At 41.1% G+C, this 26116-nt stretch overlaps 1 protein-coding gene across 1 annotated transcript in view; it reads left to right on the top strand.

Moving 5' to 3' along the window:
• Nucleotides 1–2045, top strand: part of TGM7 (transglutaminase 7) — a 91138-nt gene extending 89093 nt beyond the window's left edge. Inside the window, 3 exon segments of the mRNA XM_078151370.1 lie at nt 594–727; nt 1727–1784; nt 1786–2045. Of these exon segments, the coding sequence (XP_078007496.1) occupies nt 594–727; nt 1727–1784; nt 1786–1887 (294 nt within the window). The 3' untranslated portion in view covers nt 1888–2045.
• Nucleotides 2046–26116: the final 24071 nt, after the last annotated feature.

Here is a 26116-nt window from a genome sequence, read left to right as displayed (position 1 = left end):
CTTCCATCTGTACACAGAAGAGGCCTTGATTTTCCCATACTGGTCTAAGAGGGCTGGTAATGTGCATCCGCCCTATTACGTATGGAAAGGAGAAATCCCAGATTTTCAGGTCAAGTCAAAGTATAACCAAAACACACTTTGGGGTGATTAGCCCTACTGGTCAGAACATGGCACAGATGAGGCTAAAGTAGCCAGCTGGAGCCCTCCATAGGCAGGCTAATTTCACAAATAGCCCCGGGTCCACAGCCACGGGCTGATCCTCTGCCCAGAGCCATGTGGATCTTGAGAGACACTTAGTAAAGGAGTGTGGATAGATCAGCACAAAATCATCCCCACTACTGGAAAAATAACTAGAAGCTCATATCCTACTGGTGGTAGGCCCATAGCATTATTTTTATACCCCAAAGACAGCACATTTATTTACCTTAAATAGAAAAAAGTTTCACTCAGCTCCAGATTTTCCCTTTATTCTTCTAAACAACAGGGCCTGGATGTTGCAAGGTGTGCAAGTGAGGAGGGGTGGATGGTGTGTAAATATAAGATCTGCAAAAAGAGATGATGGCCACAAACAGTTTCAGATTCTCCTTCTGTAGGTTTTTGGGCGGGCGGTGGTGGACAAGAAACTAAGTGTCTCCATCAGCTTCACCAATACTCAGAGTGAACCACTTCAGAACTGTGTATTGATGCTGGAAGGGAGTGGCTTGATCGAAGGACAGATGACAATTAAGTAAGTAAAGCCAGGCATGAAGCCAGCTGGGTCTCTTTTGGGAGGCAGTGGGTTAAAAAGGAAAGAACAATCAATCAATCAATAAACATTTATTAGGTGCCAACTATGTGCCAGGCTCTTAATACAAAGAGAGGCAAAAACAATCTCTGCTCTTAAGAAGTTTACGGTTTAATGAAGTCCTGGATTTGTGGTCAGAGGACTTGGGTTCAGATCCCAGCTTTGCTTCTGTAGGACCTGTGTAGACTTCACTTTCCTCATGTGTAAAAAGAAAGCAGTGGTCCCTAAGGACTCTTCCAGATTTAAATCTTAGGCTCTTTCCTTGAGTTCCCCATTGGGATTTTTTTTTTTTGCTCTTAAATGGAGGAAGCAGTTTAGCATTTGGTCTCTTTCTGGAAGGCTCCTCCCCCTCACCGTTTCATTTTCAGTCTCAGCATCTGAGAATATAGGTAGATAGACCTCAGGTGGAGCTGATGGGGTTCTCCTACCCTGGGAGAGGGGGAAGCCACATACCGTATTTGTCTTTGAGTTAGCAACTTGGAGGCAAGTGGGAAAGAGAGAAAACAAATGCTTATTCATCGGAAAAAAATAAAATAAGTCAACACATGTTTATCAGGCCCTTACTATGAGTCAGGCACTGTGCTAAGTTGAGGAGGACCAAAAAAAGAAAAATAAAAGGCAAAAACAGCCCCTGTCCTCAAGGAGCTTACAATCTAATGGGCAAGACAACATATAAACAACTATATACAAGGAATATCTATAGAGAGTAAATAAGAGGTAAGCCCAGAGGGAAGGCACTAGCAGTGGAGAGTAATATGTATACATATATTTTGGGGGGGGGGCTAGGCAATGGGGTTAAGGGACTTGCCCAGGGTCACACAGCTAATAAGTGTTATGTGTCTAAGGGGCCAGTGTTCTATCCAGTGCGCTACCTAGCTTCCCCACAGCAATATATTTTTAAAGACACTAACTGGCAGTCTCTGCTTCCTTTCTGATTTTTAGCCTGGGTACCATACAGTCTGGAGACACCATCCAAGCCGAGGTAGACCTGCTCCCCACCAAAAGAGGGATCCAGGCAACTTCAAGTGCTGGTCAGTTGCGAGGAGGTCAAGGAGATCAAAGGCTACAAGGACATCTTTGTAGCCTCAGCCAGCTCATCCTGAGCCCTCTTCTCAGGGCTCAGGGTCCCTTTTATCTGTTCCCCCCGGCCCCACCCTGCCTTCTCTCTCCTCTCTTTTCTCAGGCATGGAATGAGACTCCTGCTACACATGCTGCCCCCTTGGGAGTGGGCAATAAAGGCTTATTTATTTATCATCCAAAATTTTTTCCCATGTGTGCTGATGACTCGCCTGTTGCTACTGGCTGATCATGGGGGCCATTGCCAACCACCATACCTGCCCCTCCCTACTCATCTCCTACTCACTCAAGAAAGAAACAAACAGAAAAAACCTCCCCTTCAACCCCCTCACTCCTCGCTCCCATTGGCCAAAGTAGAATTAACTTCTTAAAAATCTCCCTTCTACTTCTTATCTGACTCCTGGGAGACAAGGTCTATGTCTTGTTTCACTTTAATTCAACTCAGCCTCTAAGCCTGGAACAAAGCCTTTGCAGGGCAGGCACACAGCCCAGGGCTGCAGTATCTGGTCCTGGCCTCTACCTTCCCAGCAGAGCTGGTGCCCCTGGGTTGCTATGGTGATGAGCCCGGAGGTGCTTAGCAGAAGAGCTCTACCCTTGGCTATGGGCAGGTAGGGGCATAGTCTCTCCTGGAACCTGGCATGGGACTGGGTGGAAGAGAAAACACTGGAGACTAATAGAGGGGGACTCTTCTTTCTGTACACAAAAGAATTGAATTGCTAGCACTTGTCCTGAGCTCCCAGAGTAAGAAATGTTACCTGGTGATAGGGATGATTAGGGATAAAGTGAACCATCGGCTATTTTATGGGCACTTCACTATCTCATCATGATTTAGTGGATAAAGATTTGGCCTCTGAGCAAGCAAGTCTTGCTTCTGACACATACTGCCTGTGTGACCCTGGGCAAACATCACTCTAGAGTAACACTCCAAAACTTGAAAGTGCCTTCTGCGTTGTTTAAAGGAGTTTTCTCATTTGTGAGTTTCCTATACCAGTAAAATCATGGGTCCAGTCTCTACCTCTATCAATCTCTTTTATCCGTGCAGCCCTCACTTTTCTCTTCCTGTCCCCAGCTCTTTCTCTCCTTTGTTGAAGAAAGACATGGTGGTGGTGTAAGAGAGCACTAAATTTTTCTCAGAAATACAATGATCCATGACAACACTGAAGGATTTAGGATGAAAAATGCTATCCATCCCCAGAGAAAGAACTGATGGTGTGAATACAGATTGAAGCAACTTATTTTTTCACTTTATTTTTTTTGTTTTGTTTTTTGTCTGTTTTCTTTCCCAACATGACTATTTTACATGACTACACATATATAACCTATATAGAATTGCTTGCCTTCTCAATGAAGTGGGGTCGGCAGGGAGAAAGGGAGAGAATTTGGAACTCAGGGTTTTAAAAACATATGTTAAAAATAATTAAATAAAAACTTGAGGCAAAAAAAGGGAGAACACTAAATTTGGGAGTCTGGAATCCTGTGTTTGGATCATACCTTTGCCACCTGTGTGTTGCCAACACTTAACTCTTTGGATCTCAAATTCTACATCTAAGAAATAAGAGGATTGGATGGGGTTATCTTGAAGGTTCAAAGTCGGTCCTATACTCTCTGACCGACTCACTTCTCTCCCTATTTTTTCTCTTCCATCATTTCATTGATATTATCCTGACCCTTTTCCTCCTTGTGTTTTCACATCTCCATTTTTCTTTAGATTCTTTTCTTTCCCCTCTCTTCTTTAATCCTGCAGTCTATACTTCTCACTTATTTCTTGTTGGTCTGCATTTTCTACTTTTTTCTGTATATTCTGTATATTCTGCTCCCCCACTGCCATGTTCTCCTTGTTGTATGTTTTTTATCTTTTAAATAATCCCTCCCTTCTCCCTCCTCCCTCTCTCCAATTTCTTTTGTTTCCTGTTCTTCTCTCCCTCCGCCATCAGCACCTGCGCCTCCTTAGCTGCTGCCCATTCTGTGTCATTATTCTTGGCAGACAGTGGGCAGCAGGAACCAGCACACCCAATACATTTCACCCGGTGAACTGGGCACGCCTGTCTCCATTAAGAATCTTCTTTGCACTTCTGCAAGGTTAAGTCACAGCTTTACAAACATCAGGGGTGGCTAACCTCTGAAGGGAGGATCAGAAGCCATCTTTAGGTCACCTCACCTATGTGTTAGAGAAACTCAGAAGCTTGCTTTGACTCCAAAGGGCTGGGTCCTCAGTAACTTTTTGACTCCCCTTGTCTCTGGCCAGGTCACACAAAACTCATTGTTATTAGACAGACTGGAATACACTAATTTGTATATTCCTCAGTGCATATATTTCTCAATGAGGAAACCCCCCCCCTCCTAATGCAGACCAGCACTGGTAGATTTCTATACTTTATGGTCTTAATAGAGTTGTCATATACTGAAAAGTTAAGTAACTTTTGGGGACCTCACAGCTAGTAGGTATCAGATGGAAGACTTGAACCCACATTCAGTACTCCAAGTAAGCCCTCAGTCCACCATGCCATGCTGTCTTTCACTTATTTATAATATAACAATAATAATCCTTTTTGTTGTTTTTGTTGAGTTGGGTTTTTTTCCCCAATTATGTAAAGACAGGGTTTTTTTTTTGTTTTGGTTTTTGGCTAGGCAGTGGGGTTAAGTGACTTGCCCAGAGTCACACAGCTAGTAAGTGTTATGTGCCTGAGGTCAGATTTGAACTCAGTTCCTCCTGAACCCAGGGCCAGTGCTCTATCCAGTGCACCACCAAGCTGCCCCTGGTTGTTTTTTTTATTTTTTAATGGATCCTAACACTACAGCTCCCATCTTTGTGCCTTAGTTATTCCACATACCAGGAATGCACTCTCTCCTTCCTATCACCTTAGAGTTTCTCTCTTCCTTCAAGAGGAAGCTAATGATGCTGAGTGAAATGAGCAGAACCAGGAAAATATTGTATACAGTGACAGCAACATTGTGCAATGACCGACTTTGATAGACTTAGCTCTTCTTAGCAATACAATGATCTAAGACAATTCCAAAAGACTCATGATGGAAAATGCTATCCACATGCAGAAAAAGAACTATGAAGTCTGAATAGAGTCAAAGCATACTACTCTCTCTCTCTCTCTCTCTCTCTCTCTCTCTCTCTCTCTCTCTCGCTCTCTCTCTTTCTCTCTATCTCTCTCCTAGTTTTCCCCTTTGGTTCTAATTCTTCTTTACAATATGACTAATGTGGAAATATGTTTAATATGATTGTACGTATATAGCCTATCTCAGATTGCACACAGTCTTGGGGAGAGGGGAGAAAATTTAGAACTCAAAATCTTACAAAAGTGAATGTTAAAAACTAAAAATAAATAAATATTTTTTTAAAAAGAGGAAGTTCAATCATCATTTTATGCATGAAGCCTTCCTGATTCCTATCATTACTAGTACCTTTCCTCACCATCTTGTATTTAATTACTTTGAATATTTGCATATATTTGTATGTATGTATTTTATATTTATGCTATACATACATACATATATATATATATATAATATAACTAATATGTATACTCATTGTCTCCCCAAATAGAATGCAACCTCTTTATGAAGGGGATTTGTCTTATTCACTGTACTTGTATCCCCAGCCTCTAGCCTAGTGCTTGGGACATAGTAGGTGTTTAATATGTATTTGTGAATTGAGGAAATTATTGGAGACAGAATCAATGAGTTTGATCATATATGATAAAAGGATTTTCACAATAAAATGTGATGCTTCTAAAATAAAAATGAAACCAACTAGAAGTGAATATTTGTAGTAAATACATCAGACAAAGGTCAACCATCCAGAATTCATAAGGAACTGATAAACACTCCACAGGGAAAATACGGAGACAATTTTAAAAAGGAGGAAATATAAATGTTTGATAAATATGTGAAAAGATACTAAAATTCCTTTATGATCAGAGAAATGTATATCATGAAATGTTTGATGTCACCTAACCCTTACTAAATGGTCAAAATTAGCAAAGAAATTATAATATTGGCGGGCCTTTGGAAATATAGGCATTCTATTTTATTGTTAAAGGGACTAAAGACAGACTTAAGACTTTTTGGAGAATAATTGAGCAATATGCAGTGAAAGTTACAAAACTAAATATACCTTTTGACTCAGAGATTCCATTGCTAGGATTGTATCTTAATAATATCATGAAAAGGAGGAAAAAATGAACTGTTAATACAAAATATATTCATGATGCTTTATTTACAATAAGAAAAAAATTTAAACCCCTATATGTTAAATGACTGGAAGTGACTGAATAAATTATGGTATCTGAATATGGCTTATGCACCAACATCTACTGGAGATCTGGAAGGAGAGAAAGTCTGAAGTCCTTAATAGAACTCTCTAAATTAAATGAACATGTACTTTAACACTCAGTGACTTCAATGGAAGGTGGGCAATAAAGGAGGATGGTGAAAAATACTGGAAAATTTGAATCAAGATTAAGAATAAAAGAAACCAAAGGCTTGTAGGCAACACAGAAATCTCATGCCTATGTGAGTCATAAATACTTTTTCTTTTCTTTCTTTCTTTCTTTCTTTTTTTTTTTTTTGGCTAGGCAATGTGGTTAAGTGACTTGCCCAGGGTCACATAGCTAATAAGTGTTATGTTTCTGAGGCTGGATTTGAACTCAGGTCCTCCTGAATCCAGGGCTGGTGCTCTATCCACTGTGCCACCTAGCTGCCCCATAAATCTTTTTTCAAGAAGGGATTTGGAAGACACTGAACATAGGAAGTGCCAAATTACATCACTAAAAACAATGAAATGGATCATATCTTAACAATTAGAAAATAACTGATTGATGATGTGGCATTCATTTTCAACTCACCTTTCTGGTGAACAGACTACCAACTTGTCAAAGAAAGCATTTTATCAAAATCAATGCCAAATTTAGATGAATCAAAATGAGAAGATACAGTATGAAATGAAAACAACTCCAACCTGACCTATTTTAATAAGCTATTGGTGCTGAAAATTGTTGTCCCTTTAAGCCAGCTTCCTCCTCCTGACCTCCCTGGACTTAGTTTCCTCATCTGTAAAATAAAAGGGTCAACTTAAATGGCTGCTGAGGTTCCTTCTAGCTCTAAATATATGATTCTATTTAATTCTATTTAATCCCCTAATTGCTACCATGAAGAGGCCAAAAGAAAATCGACCCATATAAGGCTCCGTGTCAGGAGCCGAAGATTTTGTTGTTGTTGTCAGTCATGACCCCATATCTGGGGGTTTTCTTGGCAAACATAACTGCAGTGGTTTGCTATTTCCTTCTCCAGCTCATTTTACAGATGAGGAAACTGAGGCAAACAGGGTTCAGTGACTTGCCGAGGGTCAAATAGCTAGTAAGTGTCTGAGGCCAGATATGAACTCAGGAAGAAGAGTCTACATGACTCCAACCCCAGTGCTCTATTCACTTGCCACCTCACTGCCCACAGGGGATACAAAGACTAAAACAAATAATGTCAGTCCTCAAGAAATTTTAATTCTACCATCGAGACTTACTGCCTAGAAGAAGTCACTAATCTAAGGTCAAATAGCTAGAAAGTATGTCAGGGCTAGGATTCAAACCCAGGTCTCTTGATTGGAAGTATAATTTTTTATCTACTCCACTATGCTTCCTTGCCTATCAAAACCCTAGACAATCAGGCTTCAGGATGGCTTTTCAGATTTATTACGCTACACGCCCCTTAAAACACTTTCATGCAACCAAAAGTGACCTTCTTGCTGTTCCTCACTCAAGACTCCCTCTTAGAATCTCTAGTTCTTTTCCCAAAATTACTTTGTCTTTACTTTGTGTGTATTTTGCATTTATTTATATGCATGGGTGTTATTTCATCAGATAGAATGTAAACTCCTTAAGGGCAAGAACTGTTTCAATTTTGTCCTTGTATCCCCAGTCCTGAGAGAGGGGGAAAGAGAGAGAGGACCTTAAAGACTAGACAGGCCATTCATTTTATAGATGGGCAAGGTGAGGCTCAGAATGGAGAATAGATATGCATGATATCACACAATGAGTCAATCAGTGGCCAAGAAGATGTCAGGGAGAACGAAGCATAGTTCAGCCTCCTGTCTGACTCAGAAAAGCCAATGGCAGAAGGAGGAGCGTTTTCATCCAGTTTGGGGTTTGCTGTTGTTTTGTCTTTACACTGATCTGAATGTCTACAGTGATATAAAAGCCCATGGTACCAGCTTTCTCCAGGGGTCCTCAGTAAATCAATCACTTAAAAAAAATTATAGGACATTTTTTTCACTCATCATTCTCTGCTCTTCTTTGATCCAACTCTCTTTCCATACTTATAGGATGCAGTGATCGTTTCTTTCTTTGTATTCTGGTGTGTTGCTAACATGGATCTTCTGCTCCCTCAGAGCCATTGAAGTAGATTAGGGGATAGAGTGCTGAAACTGGAGTCAGGAAGACCTAAGTTCAAATCCTACCTCAGACATGTACTAGCTGTGTGATCTTGGGGCAAGCAACTTACCTTCTGTCTGATTCAGTTTCCTCAAATATAAAATGGAGATAATAATAGTATCTATCTCCTGGTATAGTTGTGAGGATCAAGTGAGATTAAGTGCCTGGCATTTAAAAAATGCTTTTTTCCTTCTTTCCATTCAGCCCAAATATCCCCACGTAGAATCCCCCAAGCTAACTCTTCTCAATCAAGTGCCCAGTATTAGTCAAAGTTTCTCCTTGTGCTAACTCTATCCATCCCTGAAGGCAGAGAAAATCTTCGTCAGCCTCTCTGAAACCCTCTGACCTGGGCGCTGCTTCAGAAGTTTCACTTCTGAGGCAGCCCATCCTGTGCGAATCTTGTCTGTGTTCTCTCTTAAGTTCAGCAGAGGGGATGCATCTAACATACTGGAGGCTTTCCCGACGTTACAAAAATACCAGGGGAACCCTCTGGCTGTCATTCTACAGTCTCAACACATGACAGTCCTTTTCTTCTTATACAATTCCTTAATGACATCATTGTTGCTATTTTCAAGAGTTCCTCATGGATTTTTGTTGCAGCCTGTATCTTTCACCTGTTGTCAGTGCCTCTCCATCACCCTTTGTGTGGCATTTCTACCTCCTCTATAATCACATCCAGGACAACAGTGTTAGGGTCTAAGTATGATCACTCCACTGTCTTTGATGGAGAAAGCAATTTGTTATAAATATTTTGACAAATTGGTTCCATTTTTAACTTCTTTATTGTCCTGTTTTCATCCTTAAATGGCCTTAAAATGACTTTGCTTAGCTGGGTGCCTTGACAAGCTTTCTTTAATGTCACTGTTTTTTGCTTTTCTTCTACTAGATTGTTTTTCACTTCTGTGTATTTGCACTCCCAATCTATTGTTCTCTCTTTTGTTTCTTTGGTGAGGCTTGCCTTTGCAGATGCAAGTTTTTCTATTCTGTTCATTATTTTTACTACACAGGACATAAATTCTGCCTTAATAATTCTCATTTCTGTTTTAAACCACTCAGGAAGTGCATGTTGTGATTCCATGTTCTCCTCAAACTCTTCAAGGTTCTCATTTTCTTTGTTTTATTCATAGATGCCTGAACCTGTTTGCTAGATCTGGAGGCCATATTTTCTTTTGTTGTCACTGTTTTTCCTGTTGACTTATGGCTTATATTCAAGGTCTTTGAGATTTCTTCTTCCCTGAAATCTTTGGTGCTTTCAGATTTTCCTCATCACTCATTTCCTGACTCTATCTCCTCTGATTGTGGTTTCCTTGGAGGCTGGATCTCAAAGCATCTCAGCCTCCTCACACACTTGACAATTCATGGTTCACTAGCCTAGGTCTCTACCACGACTGACTTTTGGGTGGTTAGAACTAGTCCCAGCTATATGCTGTGCTCTTTCCTTCGGGCTTGGTAGAGTGCTGTACAGCTCCCCACGTGCAGAGAATCCCATCCTGGTAATTTGCTCCATTCCCTCTGCATCTGTTTTCTGGCCCAGCACTGGCAGTTCAAAGCCTGTTTTCCTCAGTACCAGTTCAGAGCTTTGCAGCACTGGTGCTTCTGGGTTGAAGCCCCGGCAAGCTTTTGCTCTTGAAGGCCTGTGTCCAAGCTGGATATCAAGGTCTAAACAATCCACTGCCTGGAACCATGGTTTCCACAACACTGGAAATGGAGAGGAGAGAATGGAGTATAGGAGTAGGTTTTGATGTAAGCCTATGTTGGGTCCTTGCATCCCAAGCTAGCACAGCCTTGCTGCCAGTAGCATGAGAGGTGGAGGAGGGGTAGTGAATAAGCTCAGTGCCAGTGAACATCAGTTCCTAGGTTTTGGGTTTTTTTTTTTAATCTTTCTTTTGGATTCTGGATGTCCTAGACCATGAAGTTAGCTGAAGTTGCTTTATCATTGGCACAATTTCTGTTTTGGAGAGACCTGAGAGGTCATAGGGATCATAAGAAATGTCTAGACCACAATCTTGTTACTCACATGACCAAGGCAAAGCTTTCTTTAAGTCTGTTTTATCTCTACGGTTTCTTTCTGCTTTAATGGATGAAAGTACTCAGAAAGAGTACTAGGAAATGGGCAGGACAGCCAAAGGAGAAAGCAATGGGCTCCCTTGAGTCTGACTAAGATGCCAGGAAGTCTGCCTCAGTCTGGTATACATCCACAATTCTCAGGCCTGGGCTAGAACCAGAGGCCTCTGAGGTGAAAGGTGAATATTTGTGTATTTGGACCCACGATAAATTTTAGGGATAATATTAAGAAGCCAATCCCCAATAGACAAATGATGGAAAGATCTCAAAAGAAATTCAAATTATTAACAACCATATGAAAGAATGTTTAAAATCACTAATAATAAGAGAAATTCACATTAAAAATTTGGTATCTCTCTTCTTCCCCTCCCCCTCTCCTCTTTCCTGCTCTCATTCTCTCTCTTCTTTCTCTCTCCTTCTCTGTCTTTCTCTGTCTCCCCTCCCTCTGTCTCCCCCAATCTCTCTGCCTCCTTTTCTCTTTTTCCCTCTTTTTTTCCCTCTCCCTCTCCTTCCCTCTTCCTCCTTCCCTCTTTCACTTTTCTTCTCTTCCACCCCTCTCTCCCCTTCTTCTTTCCATGGAGTGCCTATTAGCACAGAAAGTAGTGTAATTATGACTATGTTTAAGAACCATACCATCTATCACCAATCACAAAAATGGCATGGGAATGACATCAAGAAATCCAGGTCACAGAGATATAAGTCTGTGAAAGGGGTTAACCTTTTTTTTTTTTAAAGTTTCTAAGAAATAGGCACTTTCCCAAGAAACACAAGAAGTGATTGAAGAAGATGAATGCCAACAACAACATCAATAATGATGATGATGATAGCTAACATTTATATAGAGTTTACTGTGTGCCAGGCACTGTACCAAGTGCTTTACAAACATTACCTCATTTGATTTGATTTTCACAACAACTCTGGGAAACAGACACTATTATCTTCATTTTACAAATGAGGAAACTGAGGCAGACAGAGGCTAAGTGACTTGCCCAGAATCATACAGCTAGTAAGTGTCTGAGGTGGGACTTGAACTCAGGTCTTCCTGACTTCAGGCATGGTGTTCTATCCACTATACCACCTAGCTGCTGAAGTCATCAAAGCATGAGCCCAGGCCATCAAGACTCTGAACACCAAGGCCTCCACTTCCAAGCTCCTCAGACCCAGGATCACCAGGTTGAGACCCTAACGCAAATGCCAGATGCACTAACCCCAAGATTGCCACCAAATGTCCAGGACCCAAAATTGGCACTAAATGCCCAGACCCCAACATCATTAATCCTGATTCTAAAGTTACTAGAACCACTGACCCTAAAGTTACCAAGCCTGAAGGTTTCCAAGCTAACTGACCCCAAGAGTATGAAGCCTACTGACCCCATGGCCACCAAATTTGACTCCAAGGCTACTAAATCCGGCCCCAAGGCCACCTAGTCTGGCACCAAGTTCTCCAACGCCACAAAGTCTGACATCAAGGTCTCCAGAGCCATCAAGTCTGATCCCAAGGCCACTAAGTCTGAAGCCAAAATTACCAAGTCTGATTCTAAAGTCAGGAAGCTCAGTGATTCCAAGGCTACTAAGCCCACTGACCCGAAACCTGTTGAGCTCACCCTATCCTAAGACAGCCAAACCCAAAGATGCTGTGGCTAAGTCTACTACTCCTAAGCCTTCAAATAGGTGCTTCAGGAGAGGACTTGTTTAAACCCTAAACTGCCATTTTTCTTAGCCAGGGTATGATTATTCATTATCTTGTTCAAACAAAAGAAATGGTGAGTCATAAGAAAAAAAAACCCAATACTGAAGTTTCACCCCACACCACATAAATTGGCAAAGGTGACAAATGACACGAATAGTCAATATAGGGGTCAGGGAGAAATGTACAAAGGTAAGCACTCTAATGCATTATTAATGGAGCTGTGAGTTGGTGTAAACATTCTGGTTTTCTATTTTTTTTAAAAAAATTAATTTATTCTACAATAAATGTTCTGAAATTTTACATTAAAGAAACTTTTAACATGGTCATGTCCCTTCAGTCACTTGTTTTACGTGATTTGACACTGGTTCATAAGATTTTGAGACACATGTTTTAATTCATCATTACCAAACATCATATTGGATGTTAAACACACTTTTGATGAACAATCTAATTTTCCAAGTCTAGCCTTGATTAGTATATCACAGCTTTTCTTTTTTTAATTAAATTTTATTTTTTCAAACAAAAATCTTCCTTTTCTCATTCTCAATATCTCCTCCCCCACTTAGAAAGCAAGAAAAACAAAACCCCTGTTACAAATATGCATAGTTTAGCAAAAACAAATTCCTGCAATAGCCATGTTTCCCCCCCCCAAATGTCTCAGTCTTCACTCTGCATCTATCACCTCTCTATTAGGAGATGGGTAACAGGCTTCATCATGACTCCTCTGAAATAGAGGTTGGTCACTACATTGATCAGTATTCCTAAGTCAGTGTAACCATTCTTGAAAGCAATTTGGAATTACACAAATCAAGTGAATAAAATGTCCATATACCCTTTGATCCAGAGATTTTGCTGCTAAGTACATATCCCAAGAGACCACTGACCTAAAGAAAGACTCCATATATACCTACATATTTATAGCAGAGAATTGAAAATAAAGACGCCTAACGATTGATGAATGCCCAAACTATGGTATGGTAATGTGATGGAATATTACTACGCTGTAAGAAAAGATAAATCTGATGAATACAGAGAAACATGGTAAAGACTTATAGGAAATGACATAAAGTGAAGTAAGCAGACCTATTATAATATACATAACAACTACAAAAATATAAATGGAAAGAACTATCACAGAACAATTGAAACTGAATGATAGAAAATGATAAAGCTTGACTTGAAAGACGAGATGTAACCCCCCTTGCTCCTTTTCAGAGGATGAGGGTCCACATGCATGGAATGGTGCATAGTATGTCAAATTTTTTCAACGTTTATTAGTTTTGCTACAAAAGTTTTCTCTTCTTCCCCTTTAAAAATATTTATTTGTTATAAGGGATAGTTCTCTGAGTTGTGGTTATGGTTTGGCCTTCCTTCTCCAAGAGGACCATGACATCAGGGAGATGATGACATGATTTGCAAATGAATTGGATTTAAGTGAGGGAAGGTTGTGCAAAGTCACCAATCTCACTTTCTCCTCCAGAGCCATCTGGGTCCAGTGGCCAGATATTGATCAGGACGACTGGAGATGGTCCAGGATGCAGTGGGAGACCTTGGCCCTTTTAAACTAAGGTCTTTTCAGGTTTTCACTTTGAGTGAGGCAACACCCATTCAATGAATAGGAGTGAGTTAAGGGATGGCCCCTTTAACAATAATAATAAAAAAAATCAAACTGGAAGGGGAAGACCCTCTGGGTTGCTGGCCAAAAGAAAACTGTTACAATTTATATTCACTCTGAGCCAGGAAGGCTAAAAAAATAACCACTGAGTGGTACTTTGGCAGGGACCTATTGTTGTCCATCCATGAGATCCAGAGTGAATTGGCTTCAAGGCTTTGAAAAAAAAAATTCAGCCAGTAAACCCCAAGTTAACTAGGTAGCTTTCAGCCATCAAAATTTACCTTCCTTTGGGCCAGAACACCCTCAGGTAAAGGAAGAGGAAAGAGGAGAGGAGAGGGGTGGGGAGAGGAAAAGAGGGGGTAGGGGAGAGGAGAAGAGGGAGGAGAGGAGGAGCTGAGTTGTCCACCTGGAACTGGCCAGCTGGGTCCCCATTCAGGCAGCTTGGACTACTCACAGGTTATAGTTTGTCCTTCGTTCTCAAAGAGGACCATGACATCACGGAGATTGATGACATGACTTGTGATTGACTTTAATTTTGCATGAGGGAGGGCTGTGCAAAGTCAGCGGTATAGGAATCAAAGAAAAATGAACTTTTGGAGTCAGATAGAGAACGCACCGAGTCCATATAAACCCAAAATTTGGGTAATGGGGATCTGGGCCACAGGTAATGTGTAAGCAAACATACCTCCTGTTTCAACCTTTCATATGTGTATAGATCCTATTATGATTAATTATGTATAAATTCATATTCTCTTTTTGTCCTTAAATGTACTGTTAATGAACATTAATAGTATAAGTATTCCTTGAGGTGGGGAGGGTGGTTCATGACTTTTTTGGGATGTAAAAAGGAATCATTGTACTAAAAGAGTCATGAGCAACTATTGATCTACTCTACCAGTGAAGCCAGGTACATTTGAGTAGTAGATATGGTACATGGAAGATCAAACGTAAGGGGGAGAAAAGAGGTTAGTCATTTTCTATAGAAAAAGCCTCTTGCAAACATTACATACACCATTAGACTCAAGTGATGTTAGTTAGCGTTGATAAACTGCTTTTTTCCCCTTCTTGTTCTCTATTATAGGGGATGTTTCTCTGCATAAGAGAGGGGAAACAGATCTCTCTCTTTCTCTCTCTCTCTCTCTCTCTCTCTCTCTCTCTCTCTCTCTCTCTCTCTCTCTCTCTCTCTCTCTCTCTCTCTCTCTCTCTCTCTCTCTGTCTCTCTCTCTGTCTCTCTCTGTTTCTCTCTCTCTGTCTCTCTCTCTCTGTCTCTCTCTCTCTCCCTCCCTCCCTGTCTCTCTCCTACATGGTACACTAGATAGGGCACTGGGCCTGGAGTCAGAAAGAACAGAGTTCAAATCCAGCCTCAGACATTTACTACCTGTGTGATCCTGGGCAAGTCCCTCAACTCTGTTTGCCTCCGTTTCCTTATCTAAAAATGACCTGGAGAAGGAAATGGTAAACCACTCCAGTATCTTTGCCAAGAAAACCCCAAATGGGGTCACAAAGAGTCAGACTCTATTAAACACCAGGAGGAGGCAAAGGAAGGAACATGGGGAGAAATCTGGGTGAGGTAAAAACCACAGTCTAGTAGTTTTTCAGTTGTATCCAACTCTTCATGACAAATTTGGGGTTTTCTTGGCAAAGATGCTGGAGTGGTTTGCCATTTTCTTCACCAGTTCATTTTACAGTTGAGGAAACGGAGGTAAACAGGGTTAAGTGACTTTCCCAGGGAAGTCCTAGAAGTATCTGAGGCCAGATTTGAAGTCAGGAAGATGAGTCTGACTTCCTGACTCCAGGCCAGGCACTGTATCTACTGCACCACCTAAAAACCACTGATATCAATAAAAATGTATATTAAAAAAAAGAAACTAAAGTGTTAAGAAAGGGAGAGACTCTGGAATGGGTCAAGTATCCATTCCCCATAGGACTTAGCAGATACAGCCTCACTTAGGTCATGTGCTGTGGCCCCCAGAACATCTTGTCCAAGTGATTTTCCACTCACTGGGCTAGCATCTACTAAGATCATCAAAGGCACTCTCCAATCCCCAAATTAATTGCTTGTCATGAGACTCTAACCAAAAAATAAGACAAATGAAAGGCAGAATCAATTAAAATGGCTCATTAGGCCCACTGCCTGCCTTTCATTAAGCCCCTAGACATACAAACCACACTTATTTTCTTGGCTGGGTAAATATGTTTTATGTGCATCTGCGGTTTCCACCTTTTTTTGTGCCACGCTGGATCCTCTGCTCTTATGAAAGTCAAACATGCACAGCCTAAAGGAGTTCCTTTTGGTCTTATTCTTCTCTTGGCCCAAATTTGGCCTAGGTGTGGCAGCTCCCTCCCCTCCCTTCTCAGTTACCCAGGTTCCAGTTCTCTGTTTTCTACACACCTAAGCCTACAGGATCATCTTCTACTGTTTTCTAAGGCCACCAGCTAAGGACAGATGAAGTGATCTCAGTTCACCTGTCTCCAAAAAGAAATCAGATGGGCCATTGTGCTAGCAGACCCATCAAATTGCCTCAACAGCAAGAAACAGGCATGACCTTTACATTTGTCAACAGTGGATCCCTGGGAAGCGGCCAAGTCATTTCAAGGGGTCTGCCAACCCATGTAGAGGTCCACACGTAAGGGGCTGATTAATCCATCAACATTTATTAAGTACCTGCCGGGTACTGTCCTAAACGCTAGGGATATTAAAATAATAATTATAATAATTATAGTAATCATAACTAATGTTTATATAGTGCTTACTATGTACCAGGTCCTATGCAATTATCTCATTTCATCCTTACAACAACTTTGGGAGGTAAGTGCTATTATTATTTCTGTTTTACAAATGAGGAACTGCCCAGGTTCACACAGCTGTTAAATGTCTGAGGCTGGATTTGAACTCAGGGTCTAAAACTCAGGCCAGGTGCTGCATCCACTCCTCTGCAGTCTAGCTACCAAAAAGAGTTCACAATCCAATGGGGAGACAAGAAATCAAGGACTGATCAAGAGAGTTGTATGAAGAGCCTGCCCCCAAGATTCAGGAGGGATCCTAAGTGCATAATTCAGAGCTCGAAGGGACCTGGGACCCAGGATGGTTAAGTCACGTACCCAAAGTCACCCAGGCTATAAACATCGGGGGTGAGACTTAAACCCAGATTCTGTGACTCCAGAGCCAGTATCCTTGTTCCCTTGATCATTTCATCTTGATGAAAGTGCAGGGCAGTAAGCCGTTGTTGGAGAGAGGGGGCATTTGAGAAACCCCTTCCCATAGAGATTGTAGACCTAACCATGGGCACCTTGTTAAGCCAACAAAAGACAGTACTTGATTATATCTCAGTGAAGGGTGGCTAGGGGGTGTGGTGGAAAGACTGCTGGATCTGGAGTCAGGGAGAACTGAGTTCAAATACAGCCTCAGATGCTTATTAGCTCTGTGATCCTGGGCAAGGCATTTAATCTCTCTCTCAGCCTCAGTTTCCCTATGGGGAGAATGGTGCCATTTTAGCTGTTGTGAAAATAAAATGAGATTTTGCTTGTAAAATTCTTTGCAAAATTTAAGGCTTTATATAAATGCCATTATTATTATTGTTGTTTTTGTTGTTGTTACTAATTGGTGACAGAGACTATTTTAATAGGAATTTACTGGGTTGGAGTCACCCCTTGTAGCCTCCTAGGAATTGAGTTGCAGTGACCAAGGCTGCCTCTAAGATGATTTGTCTGGCTGAGACTCTTGAGGGGATATAGTCATAATCACAAAATCACAGAGTCTGACAGTTGGAAGGGATTTGAGGCCATCTAGCTCCACTCATAGTAATTAATGATAATTAACAACAATTAACGTTTATGTATAGATACCTCTTACTATGTGCTAGGCACTTCATGATTATTATCTCATTTGATCCTCCCAACAACCCTGGCAGATAGGTGCCATTATTGTATCCATTTTACAGATAAGGATACTGAGGCAGATAAGAGGTTATAAGATTTACCCAAGGTCACCTGGCTAGTAAGTGTCTGAGGCTTGATTTGAACTCAGGTCTTCCTAATTCCAAGCCCAGGGCTCTATCCACTGTGCCACATAGCTGCCATATGCAAAAGGAATCCTCGCCATAATAAACCTAATCAGTGGTCACCTAGCCTATGTCTGAAGATCTTGGGAGGGGAAGCCCATCACCTCTAGAGTCAGCCCATCCTTGTCAGAGGAACTGCTGCTCTGCTGGAATACTCTCCCTCCTTATCTCTGCCTCCTGGCTTCTCCGACTAAAAGTCCCAGCTTAAATCCCACCTTCTACAGGAAGACTTTCCCAATCCCCCTTAACTGTAGTGGCTTTCAGTTCTAATCGGTTATCTCCAATTTATCCTGTACATTGCTATGTGAATATAGTTATTTGCATGTTGTCTCTCTCATCAGACTGTAAATTTCTTGAGATCGGGGACTGTCTTTTGGCTTTCTTTATATCCCTAGCATTTAGCAGGGGCCATCTCCAGTCATCCTGATCTGTATCTTGCCACTGGACCCTGATGGTGCCAGAGGAGTAAGTGAGGCTGGTGAGCTTGCACAACCCTCCCTCACTTAAATCCAATTCACTTGCAAGTCATGGCAACACCTTCCCGATGTCATGGTCCTCTTCGAGAACAAAGAGCAAACAACAATGCTTGGCATAGTGCCTGACACGTAGAAGGCACTTAAATTATTGACTGACTTTGTGCTGGCCTGCAAAACAGAACCAAAAGAATGCTATCATACCTTCTTAGCTCTTCTCTGTTTGGAAGACAGAGCAGAGCACAGGGGAGCCCCCTTGGGTTGGAAGGGAAAAAAGAGGTTAGTCATTTTCAGTAGAAAAAGCCTCTTGCAACATTGCATACATTGTCAGACTTCTTGAAAGGGAGAAGGATTTGGGCAGAACTGTAACAAGGAATTCTTGCTCTCAGGGAAAATTCAGTTAGGGGTGAAAATTGGATTTACAAACCAAACACCAGCTGGTTCCACTCTCCAGTAGAAGGTGTTAACAATTTGAATCTCAATAGCACGTTATTTAATTCTCCAATCAAGTAATAGAAAGGAGATCCTCAGTGCCAAGAGGATGACATATAAAATTTCCAGCTAATGGGAATACGTGCCAACTTCCCAAATAGGCACAGTATAGATGGTACACTTCACTGCATCCTCCTTAAATCAGCTTGAAGAAATACAACCCCAGAGGTCAGGGCCCTCGAGCAAAGGTCTGGTCACTCTGCCCTACTTAAGGCTCTGTTTGTGGCAATACTAGCTAGCTATCCCCAATGATTTCTCAATATTTTCCAGAGCTGGACCTGTGGAAAATTAAGAAGTAGGAAGTTTATCTCCCGGTGCCACCACCTCTTAAGTTTTCTATTCCCCTACTCACTGGGATACCTCACCTGGCTCTGCTTTCCTATGCCAGCTAATAATTAACTAGTAATAGCAAGTCACACTTATGTAGGGTTCTAAAGTTTACAGTTCTGTGAGGAAGGCAGTGCTGGTATCATCACCTCCATTTTATGTCACAGAGAGGTTAAATGATTTGCCCGGGGCCACACAGATAGGGAGTATTGGAGATGGGATTCAAATCTGGTCCCCAGGTCAGGGGGATAATAGTAATAGTAATAATAATAATAATAATAACAATAACATTCACCTCCCAGGGTTGTTACAGGGATCAAAATCTATAATATTTGTAAAGCATTTATCACAGTAGCTGGCATACAGTAGGCACTATATAAATGTTAACTATTATTATTATTAATTAACTTTCCAGTACACTTTATGTATTCTCTTCAATGTCAATCTAAAGAAGCAATTCCAATTTCAGGCCTGCACACCACCACAGGACTTTTTTTCTTAGGTTTTATTGCTGTTTTTTGTTTTTGATTTAAGAAATAAATCCCCTCCCAGAGAGCCATTCCTTATAACAGTCTGAAAAGAGAGTTTCCCTTTTTTCAGCAGAACTAATGAATATATCGAAAAAGTCTAACATCATATGCAGTGTTCCACACCCATAGATCCCCACATTTGCAAAGAACCATCCTGTATTTCCTCTTGCTTTACTACATTTACTTTGTAAATTTCTCTCACTCTATCAAATTTGATGCAGGGCAGTATTGCAAAGAAGGGCAGCTAGGTGGCGCAGCAGATGCCAGGCCCGGAGTCAGGAGGACTCTTCTTCCTGAGTTCAAATCTGATCTTAGACATTTACTAGCTGTGTGACCCTGGGCAAGTCACTTAACTTTGTTTGCCTCAGTTTCCTCATCTGAAAAATGAGCAAGAGAAGAAAATGGCAAACTACTCTAGTACCTTTGCCAAGAAAAACCCAAATGGAGTCATGAAGAGTTGGACACAAGTGAAAACCACTGAATAAGTGTTAAAAGAAATATGTTTTCTGATACTAGAGCAGGCTGGGTTTTATTGGCATTTGATATAAAGAAAGGGTACCGTTGGGATATCTATTCAGTATCAGACTAAGTAATGAGCAGAGTAGACTGACTGAGGGAATACCTCAACCATGTCTCACCCCAGGGCTCCCTGACCATCAGGCAGAACTAATACATCTCTTTTTCTGCCATGTTCTAAGAGGGTGACCAAATTGTTAAGTTTGGCCCTGATATTCTGATACTTATTCCTCCCAAGAAAGAAGCTCCCCTTTCCCATTGGAGGTGTGGCTAAATAGTGATTCCTATGAAAAAGATCTGAGGGTCTTGGTGGATTGCACACTCAAGATAAATCAATGGTGTGATGTGGTAACCAAAAAAGCTAGTGGTATTCCAGGCGGCATTAAGAGATGCAGAATATCTGAACTGAGGGAAGTCATAGTCCCACTATATTCCACCCTGATTGTGCCATATCCTCAGTTTGTTTTCAATATTTTAGGGAAAACACCTCATTTTAAGAAAGACCTAGACAAGCTAGAGCATATCCAGAAGAGGGCGATGAGGCTGGCTAGAAGATGGGAGAACACACCTCACAAGGATCAGTTGGAGGAACTGGGAAAGTTTAACCTATTGGAGGGAAAACATAAAAGAGAGGATAACAGCCTTTAAGTATTTGAAGGGCTACCATGTAGAAGGACAAGACCCCATAGGGCAGAATTGGACTACGACCAGCGATGGATGATGCATGGAGGTAGATCTGGACACCATATAAGAAATAAAACCGCTATCTCAAAGTGGAATGGGCTGCCTTGGGAGAGAGTAGGTTCCTCCTCAGTGGGGATCTTTAAGAAGCAGATGGATGATACTTGTTGAGAATTCATTGAGAGGATACTTGGCCAGATACAAGATGGTGGTCAACGAGGCCTTGAGCTCCTAGGTCCTGTGATCCTTTTCTTTGTTACTCTCCTACTACTGTCGCCTTTCTACCTGGCACTGAGGTTGAATACACCTTCTGAGAAATAGCAGTATTGTTTACTATTTATCAAAGGCCCACATGGCACTTGGTCCTGACAGCCCATTGGTCTCCACACCTCCTGATAAGCCAGGCAACCCTGCCAAGAAAAACCTGAGGTGAACTGAGAAAACCAGTTGTGATCTGCCCTGTAACCAGGAGGAAGCCTCCTTGCTAGCCCCGCCCCCCGCACCTTCTGGAGTTGATTGAATGGAAGGTGAGGTCAAAATTCCAGGCACAGGTTCCCTGAAGCTCCAGTCCATCCAGCTGTTGTGCAGGCAGCAGAGCAGAGAGAGGCATCAGCCATGGCACAAGGTAGGAAAGGACTCACGCAGACCTATAAACACATACGACAGTAGCCGAGAGAACAGAGAAAGGAGAGAGAAAATGGGGATGTGGAGGGAAGAGAGATGTGAACGGAGGAAACCAAGCCAGGCTGAAAGAGCAGGTGTGGAACTCTGAGAAGAAAACTTAGGACAAACCTGACTGTCTGCTGATCGCACTGAGGAGGTGGGAGGTTTGGGGGTGATGGGAGCATCAGGCATCTGGAAGCCAGATGTAGAAAGCAAAAGCCAGGGTCAGCGTTCAGGAGGCCAGCATGACCTCTGGCAGAACAGCTGGAAACGACTTTAGAGATGATTTAGTCTAACCTCTTCATTTTACAGGCAGGGAAACTGAGGCTCAGAGGGGTGATTTGTCCAAGGTCACCCAGCAAGCTAGTAAGTGAGAGAGCTAGTCTTTGGACTCAGAGCTCCAGGGCTCTTTGCTCTACTCTGCGCTGCCTCTCAAGAGACTGAAGTTCTAGTTCTGGCTTGGCCATTAAATTGCTGTATGGCCTGGGTAAGTCACCTTGCTGGAGTTTTCTCCTCCCTTCATCAGGGAGGGCTGATCAAGCTTGCCCTACCTGCCTCACAGGGTTGTGGTGAAGAAAGTGCTTTGGCATCCATAAAGCCCTATCTAAAATGAAAACTCTGGAGCCTCTTATATTTTTTCTTGACCTGAGGGACCTCTAGTTCTGTGCCTCACTTCTCTTCTACATCATCCTACATCACAATCCTGTCTGCATCCTTCATCTGTTCCCTGCAGTTCTGTAAATCCTCCTTCCTTTCTCCTTTGTAAAATTCTTATTCATCTCACACAACTTTCACAAAACCACTCTTGGGGGAAAAGCATACCCCCTGACCTACTGATGTAAAATACAAAGTCATAGGATACGAAAAACAAAATCATAAGCTATGGCTTTGTCCCAGTGATGAGTGTAGGAGCAGATAACACCAGAAACAGTCTGTTTTAGGAGGGTTAATTACAATGAGAGGTATTTGCTGTGTTGTCAATTAGTTACATCCAACTCTTAGTGATCCCATTTGGGGTCTTCTTGGCAAAGATACTACAGTGGCTTCCCATTTGTCATTTTCCAGATGAGGAAACTGAGGCAAACAAGGTTCAATGACTCAGGGCTAGTCTCTGAGGCTGCATTTGAACTCGGGTCCTCCTGACTCCAGGGCCAGCACTCTATCCATGGTCCACTCAGGTGTCCCATACAATGCTTCATAGAATGAGAGGTATACAGCGGTTAAATCTATATTACAAAGTGCTACATGTTTATTTTTCCTATACTCATTAGCCGTTGTCTTTCTGCTATGTTGAACAAAGTACAAAATATTTGGTTTTTAACTCAATTTTATTTTTTTAATTGACCAAAGTCCACTTTCTTCTCCTCTCACTTCTCTCCCTCCCAAATGAAAAAGAAAAACATAGCCCTTGTAACAAATATTCATGGTCAAGCAAAACAAATTCCCTCATTGTTCATGTCTGAAAAATACTATATGTCTATCTATACCCAGAGTCCATCACTTCTGTCAGGAGGTAGGCAGCAGTTGTTGTGACTCCTCTGGAATTGTAGCTGGCCAATGCATTGATCAAAGTTCTTAAGGCTTTCAAAGTTTTTATAATATTGTTGCTATTATAGAAATGATTCTCCTGGCTTTTCTTGGTGAACAATAGTTATTCAATATCAATAACTAGCCCTTTGTATGTGCATGTCACTGTCCCAGATAAGAGTACGCAAAAGAGCGAGTGTGTAGAAGGTTAGAGAGGAAATGGGATATAATGGAGAGACTACTACATCTGGAATTAAGATCCGTTTTTACCACTAACTTGGGAACCTTTGAGTAAATCAGTTCACCTCTCTGGGCTTCAGTTTCTTTATCTGTAAAATGAGAGGGTTGGGCTGTATCGTTAAAACAACCGAGAAGCTTGACCCTAGAAAAGAGCTGAAAAATATACCTTCTTCCTTTCTTTGCAGAAGTGGGGGTTTATGGGTATGGAATACTGCATACACTGTCAGACTCAGTTAATGTGTTGGTTTTGCTGAATTGTTTTTTCCTCCTCTCTTTTAAAAAAAACTATGTGTTACAAGGGATGGTTCACTTGGTAGGAGAGGAAGGAAGGACGTATTCAGTAATAAAGGTTACATAAAAACAAAATATGTCAATAACTTTTTTCAAATGAGATGGTTGTGCTGGGTGTCCTCTAAAATTCCTTCCTGCTCCAAATTGGATGTTCCTTTCACTACTACTGGGAAAATAAGTCAAAACATGTTCCCTAAGAGCCGAAATATGAAGGGGGTGTGCAAATGAACTTTATGACGCTCTCTTCTGTGTTTATGAGGTATTTGATGACCTCTGAGTAAATTGGAATTGCTCTGAAGGAAAATGCAGAAAAGAAATAAAATAAGAGAAATTTTTGAAAAAGAAAAACAAAAACATGTTCCCTGCTGAAAGTATATCAGTAGGATTTTTTTTAATGTGAAAAAACTAGGTGCTGTGAAGAGATGCTGAGGACATAGTCCCTGTCCTCAAGGAACTTACAGTCTAGTGGGAGACACTGGACAAACACATGTGATATAAGAACAATTAAAAAGATATCTTTAGCATGAAGCTATGGATGTCTGCAGAGAGGCCAGAGGAAGTGGGGAAATTAGAGGTGGCTTGATATCAGTCAGAGAAGATTTCACAGAGGAGGAGAATTGAGTGGTGTTCCGGAGGAGGAAGATGGTGTGGGAAGGGGCATTCCACATATGGGCGCAGAGTTAGAGATGGGAAGGAATAAATCTCATGTGTGGGAATACAAAGCAGATTTGTTTTTGCTAGAACAGAGAATCACAGCTGGGATGGTGGGGGGAGGGGAAAACTATCCAGAGGAGTCATGTGAAAGAGAGATTACACACATTTTGCTTTGTACCAAGGGAAAGTACTTGTGCCGATGAGTAGAAGATGAAGGCAGATATATTTGACATCCAAATAAGAGAAGAATTCCTTACAATAAAAAAAAAAATTAGAAAGAGGAAGAAAAAAATTCCACACAACTAACCTACCTATAGAAAAGTCTAATTTTTTTTTTGGAAGCAATCAGGGTTAAGTGACTTGCCCAAGGTCACATAGCTAGCAAATATCTGGGGCTGGATTTGAACTCAGGTCCTCCTGACTCCAGGGTTGGAGCTCTATCCACTGCGCCACCTAATTGCCCCAAAGTCTAATATTTGTGCAGTATTCCACATCTGTGGTCTCCCACCTCAGCAAAGAAGTGGGGGGAGTTGTTTTCTCTGTCTTCTTTGGGGTCATTTGGTTATTATAAATTTGCAGTCTTTATCTTGTGGTTGTTCTTCCCATTTACATTGTGTAGTCATTGTGTATATTGTTTTCCTGGTCTTGCTTACTTCACTTTGCCTCCATTCCTGTAGTAATAATAATAACAATAACAATAATAGCTAGCATTTATAGAACACTGAACGGTCTGTAAAGCACTTCACAAAATGTTATCTCCTTTTGTCTTCATAATGATCATTGGAGATAGGTGCTTTTATCTCTGTTTTACAGATATGAAGAAACTGAGGTAGGCAGAGGTTAAGTGACTTTGTTTCTCTGTATTCATCAACCAGATATCATTATTATTATGACCAGACATTGGGAAGAAGAAGAAAAATACCAGAAACAACAGCTAGCATTTGTCTAGCCTCAACTGTGTGCTTAGTACTTTACAAATATTATCTCATTGCTCTACGAAAGGCCTGGAGAGACTTGCATGAGCTGATGCAAGGTATTAAATGCTGGACTAAGGAATGCAGACTTCATTCCATGGGCAACGGAAGTTTTTTAAACTGCAAGTGGGCAGGACCAAAGCTGTATTTGGGGCAGATTAATCAGACATTAGAATGTAGGATAGACTAGAAAAAGGGAAGAGACTAGAGGCTCATAGAGTCCAGTTAGGACAGGGGTTCTTAGCTTGGTGTCCATGGATAGATTTCGGGAAGTCTATGAACTTGGATGGGAAAAAAACTACATTTTTAAATTTATGATATAAAAGAATCATTTCTGTAACATAGTACAATAAAAAAAAGATGATTGTACATGAAACTGCAAACCTACTGTTATTCTTTTCAAATATAAAACTATATAAATATTTTCTTCGTCCTCCACCCTAGAGATGGCTACCATTAGACACAAATATATATGGATATATGTATAGATATATATAATATATACATACACATATACACACACATACATATATATACATATATGTGTGTATATATATATTATTCTATATATACTTCTATTTATCAGTTCTTTCTCTGGATGCAGATAGCATCTTTCTTCACATGTCCTTTATAGTTAATTTGGGTATTTATAATAGTAAAATAGTCAAAGTTGTTCTTAAAACAATATTACTGTAACTATAAAAAATTAAAATTTTAAAAATATGTTTTAATTTTCATTAACTTTTGGTTTCCTTTTTAGTCCTGTGTATTTCATTTTATGTATTTAAAAACATGATTCTGGGGCCACCTAGGTGGCGCAGTGGATAGAGCACCGGCCCTGGATTCAGGAGGACCTGAGTTCAAATCCGGCCTCGGATACTTACTAGCTGTTTGACCCTGGGCAAATCACTTAACCCCATTGACTAACCCAAAAAAAGTACGCAATAAAAACATGATTCTGTGAAGTCACCAGACTGCTAAAGGGTCCCTGACACAAAATAAGTTAAGAATCTATTTATAAGA

Source organism: Phascolarctos cinereus, unplaced genomic scaffold (genome assembly GCF_003287225.1).
Source record: "Phascolarctos cinereus isolate Bilbo 61053 unplaced genomic scaffold, phaCin_HiC Scaffold_3;HRSCAF=262, whole genome shotgun sequence".
Taxonomy (NCBI): domain Eukaryota; kingdom Metazoa; phylum Chordata; class Mammalia; order Diprotodontia; family Phascolarctidae; genus Phascolarctos; species Phascolarctos cinereus.
Note: the sequence above shows the minus strand (reverse complement) of the source record. Positions and strands in the feature narration are given on the sequence as shown.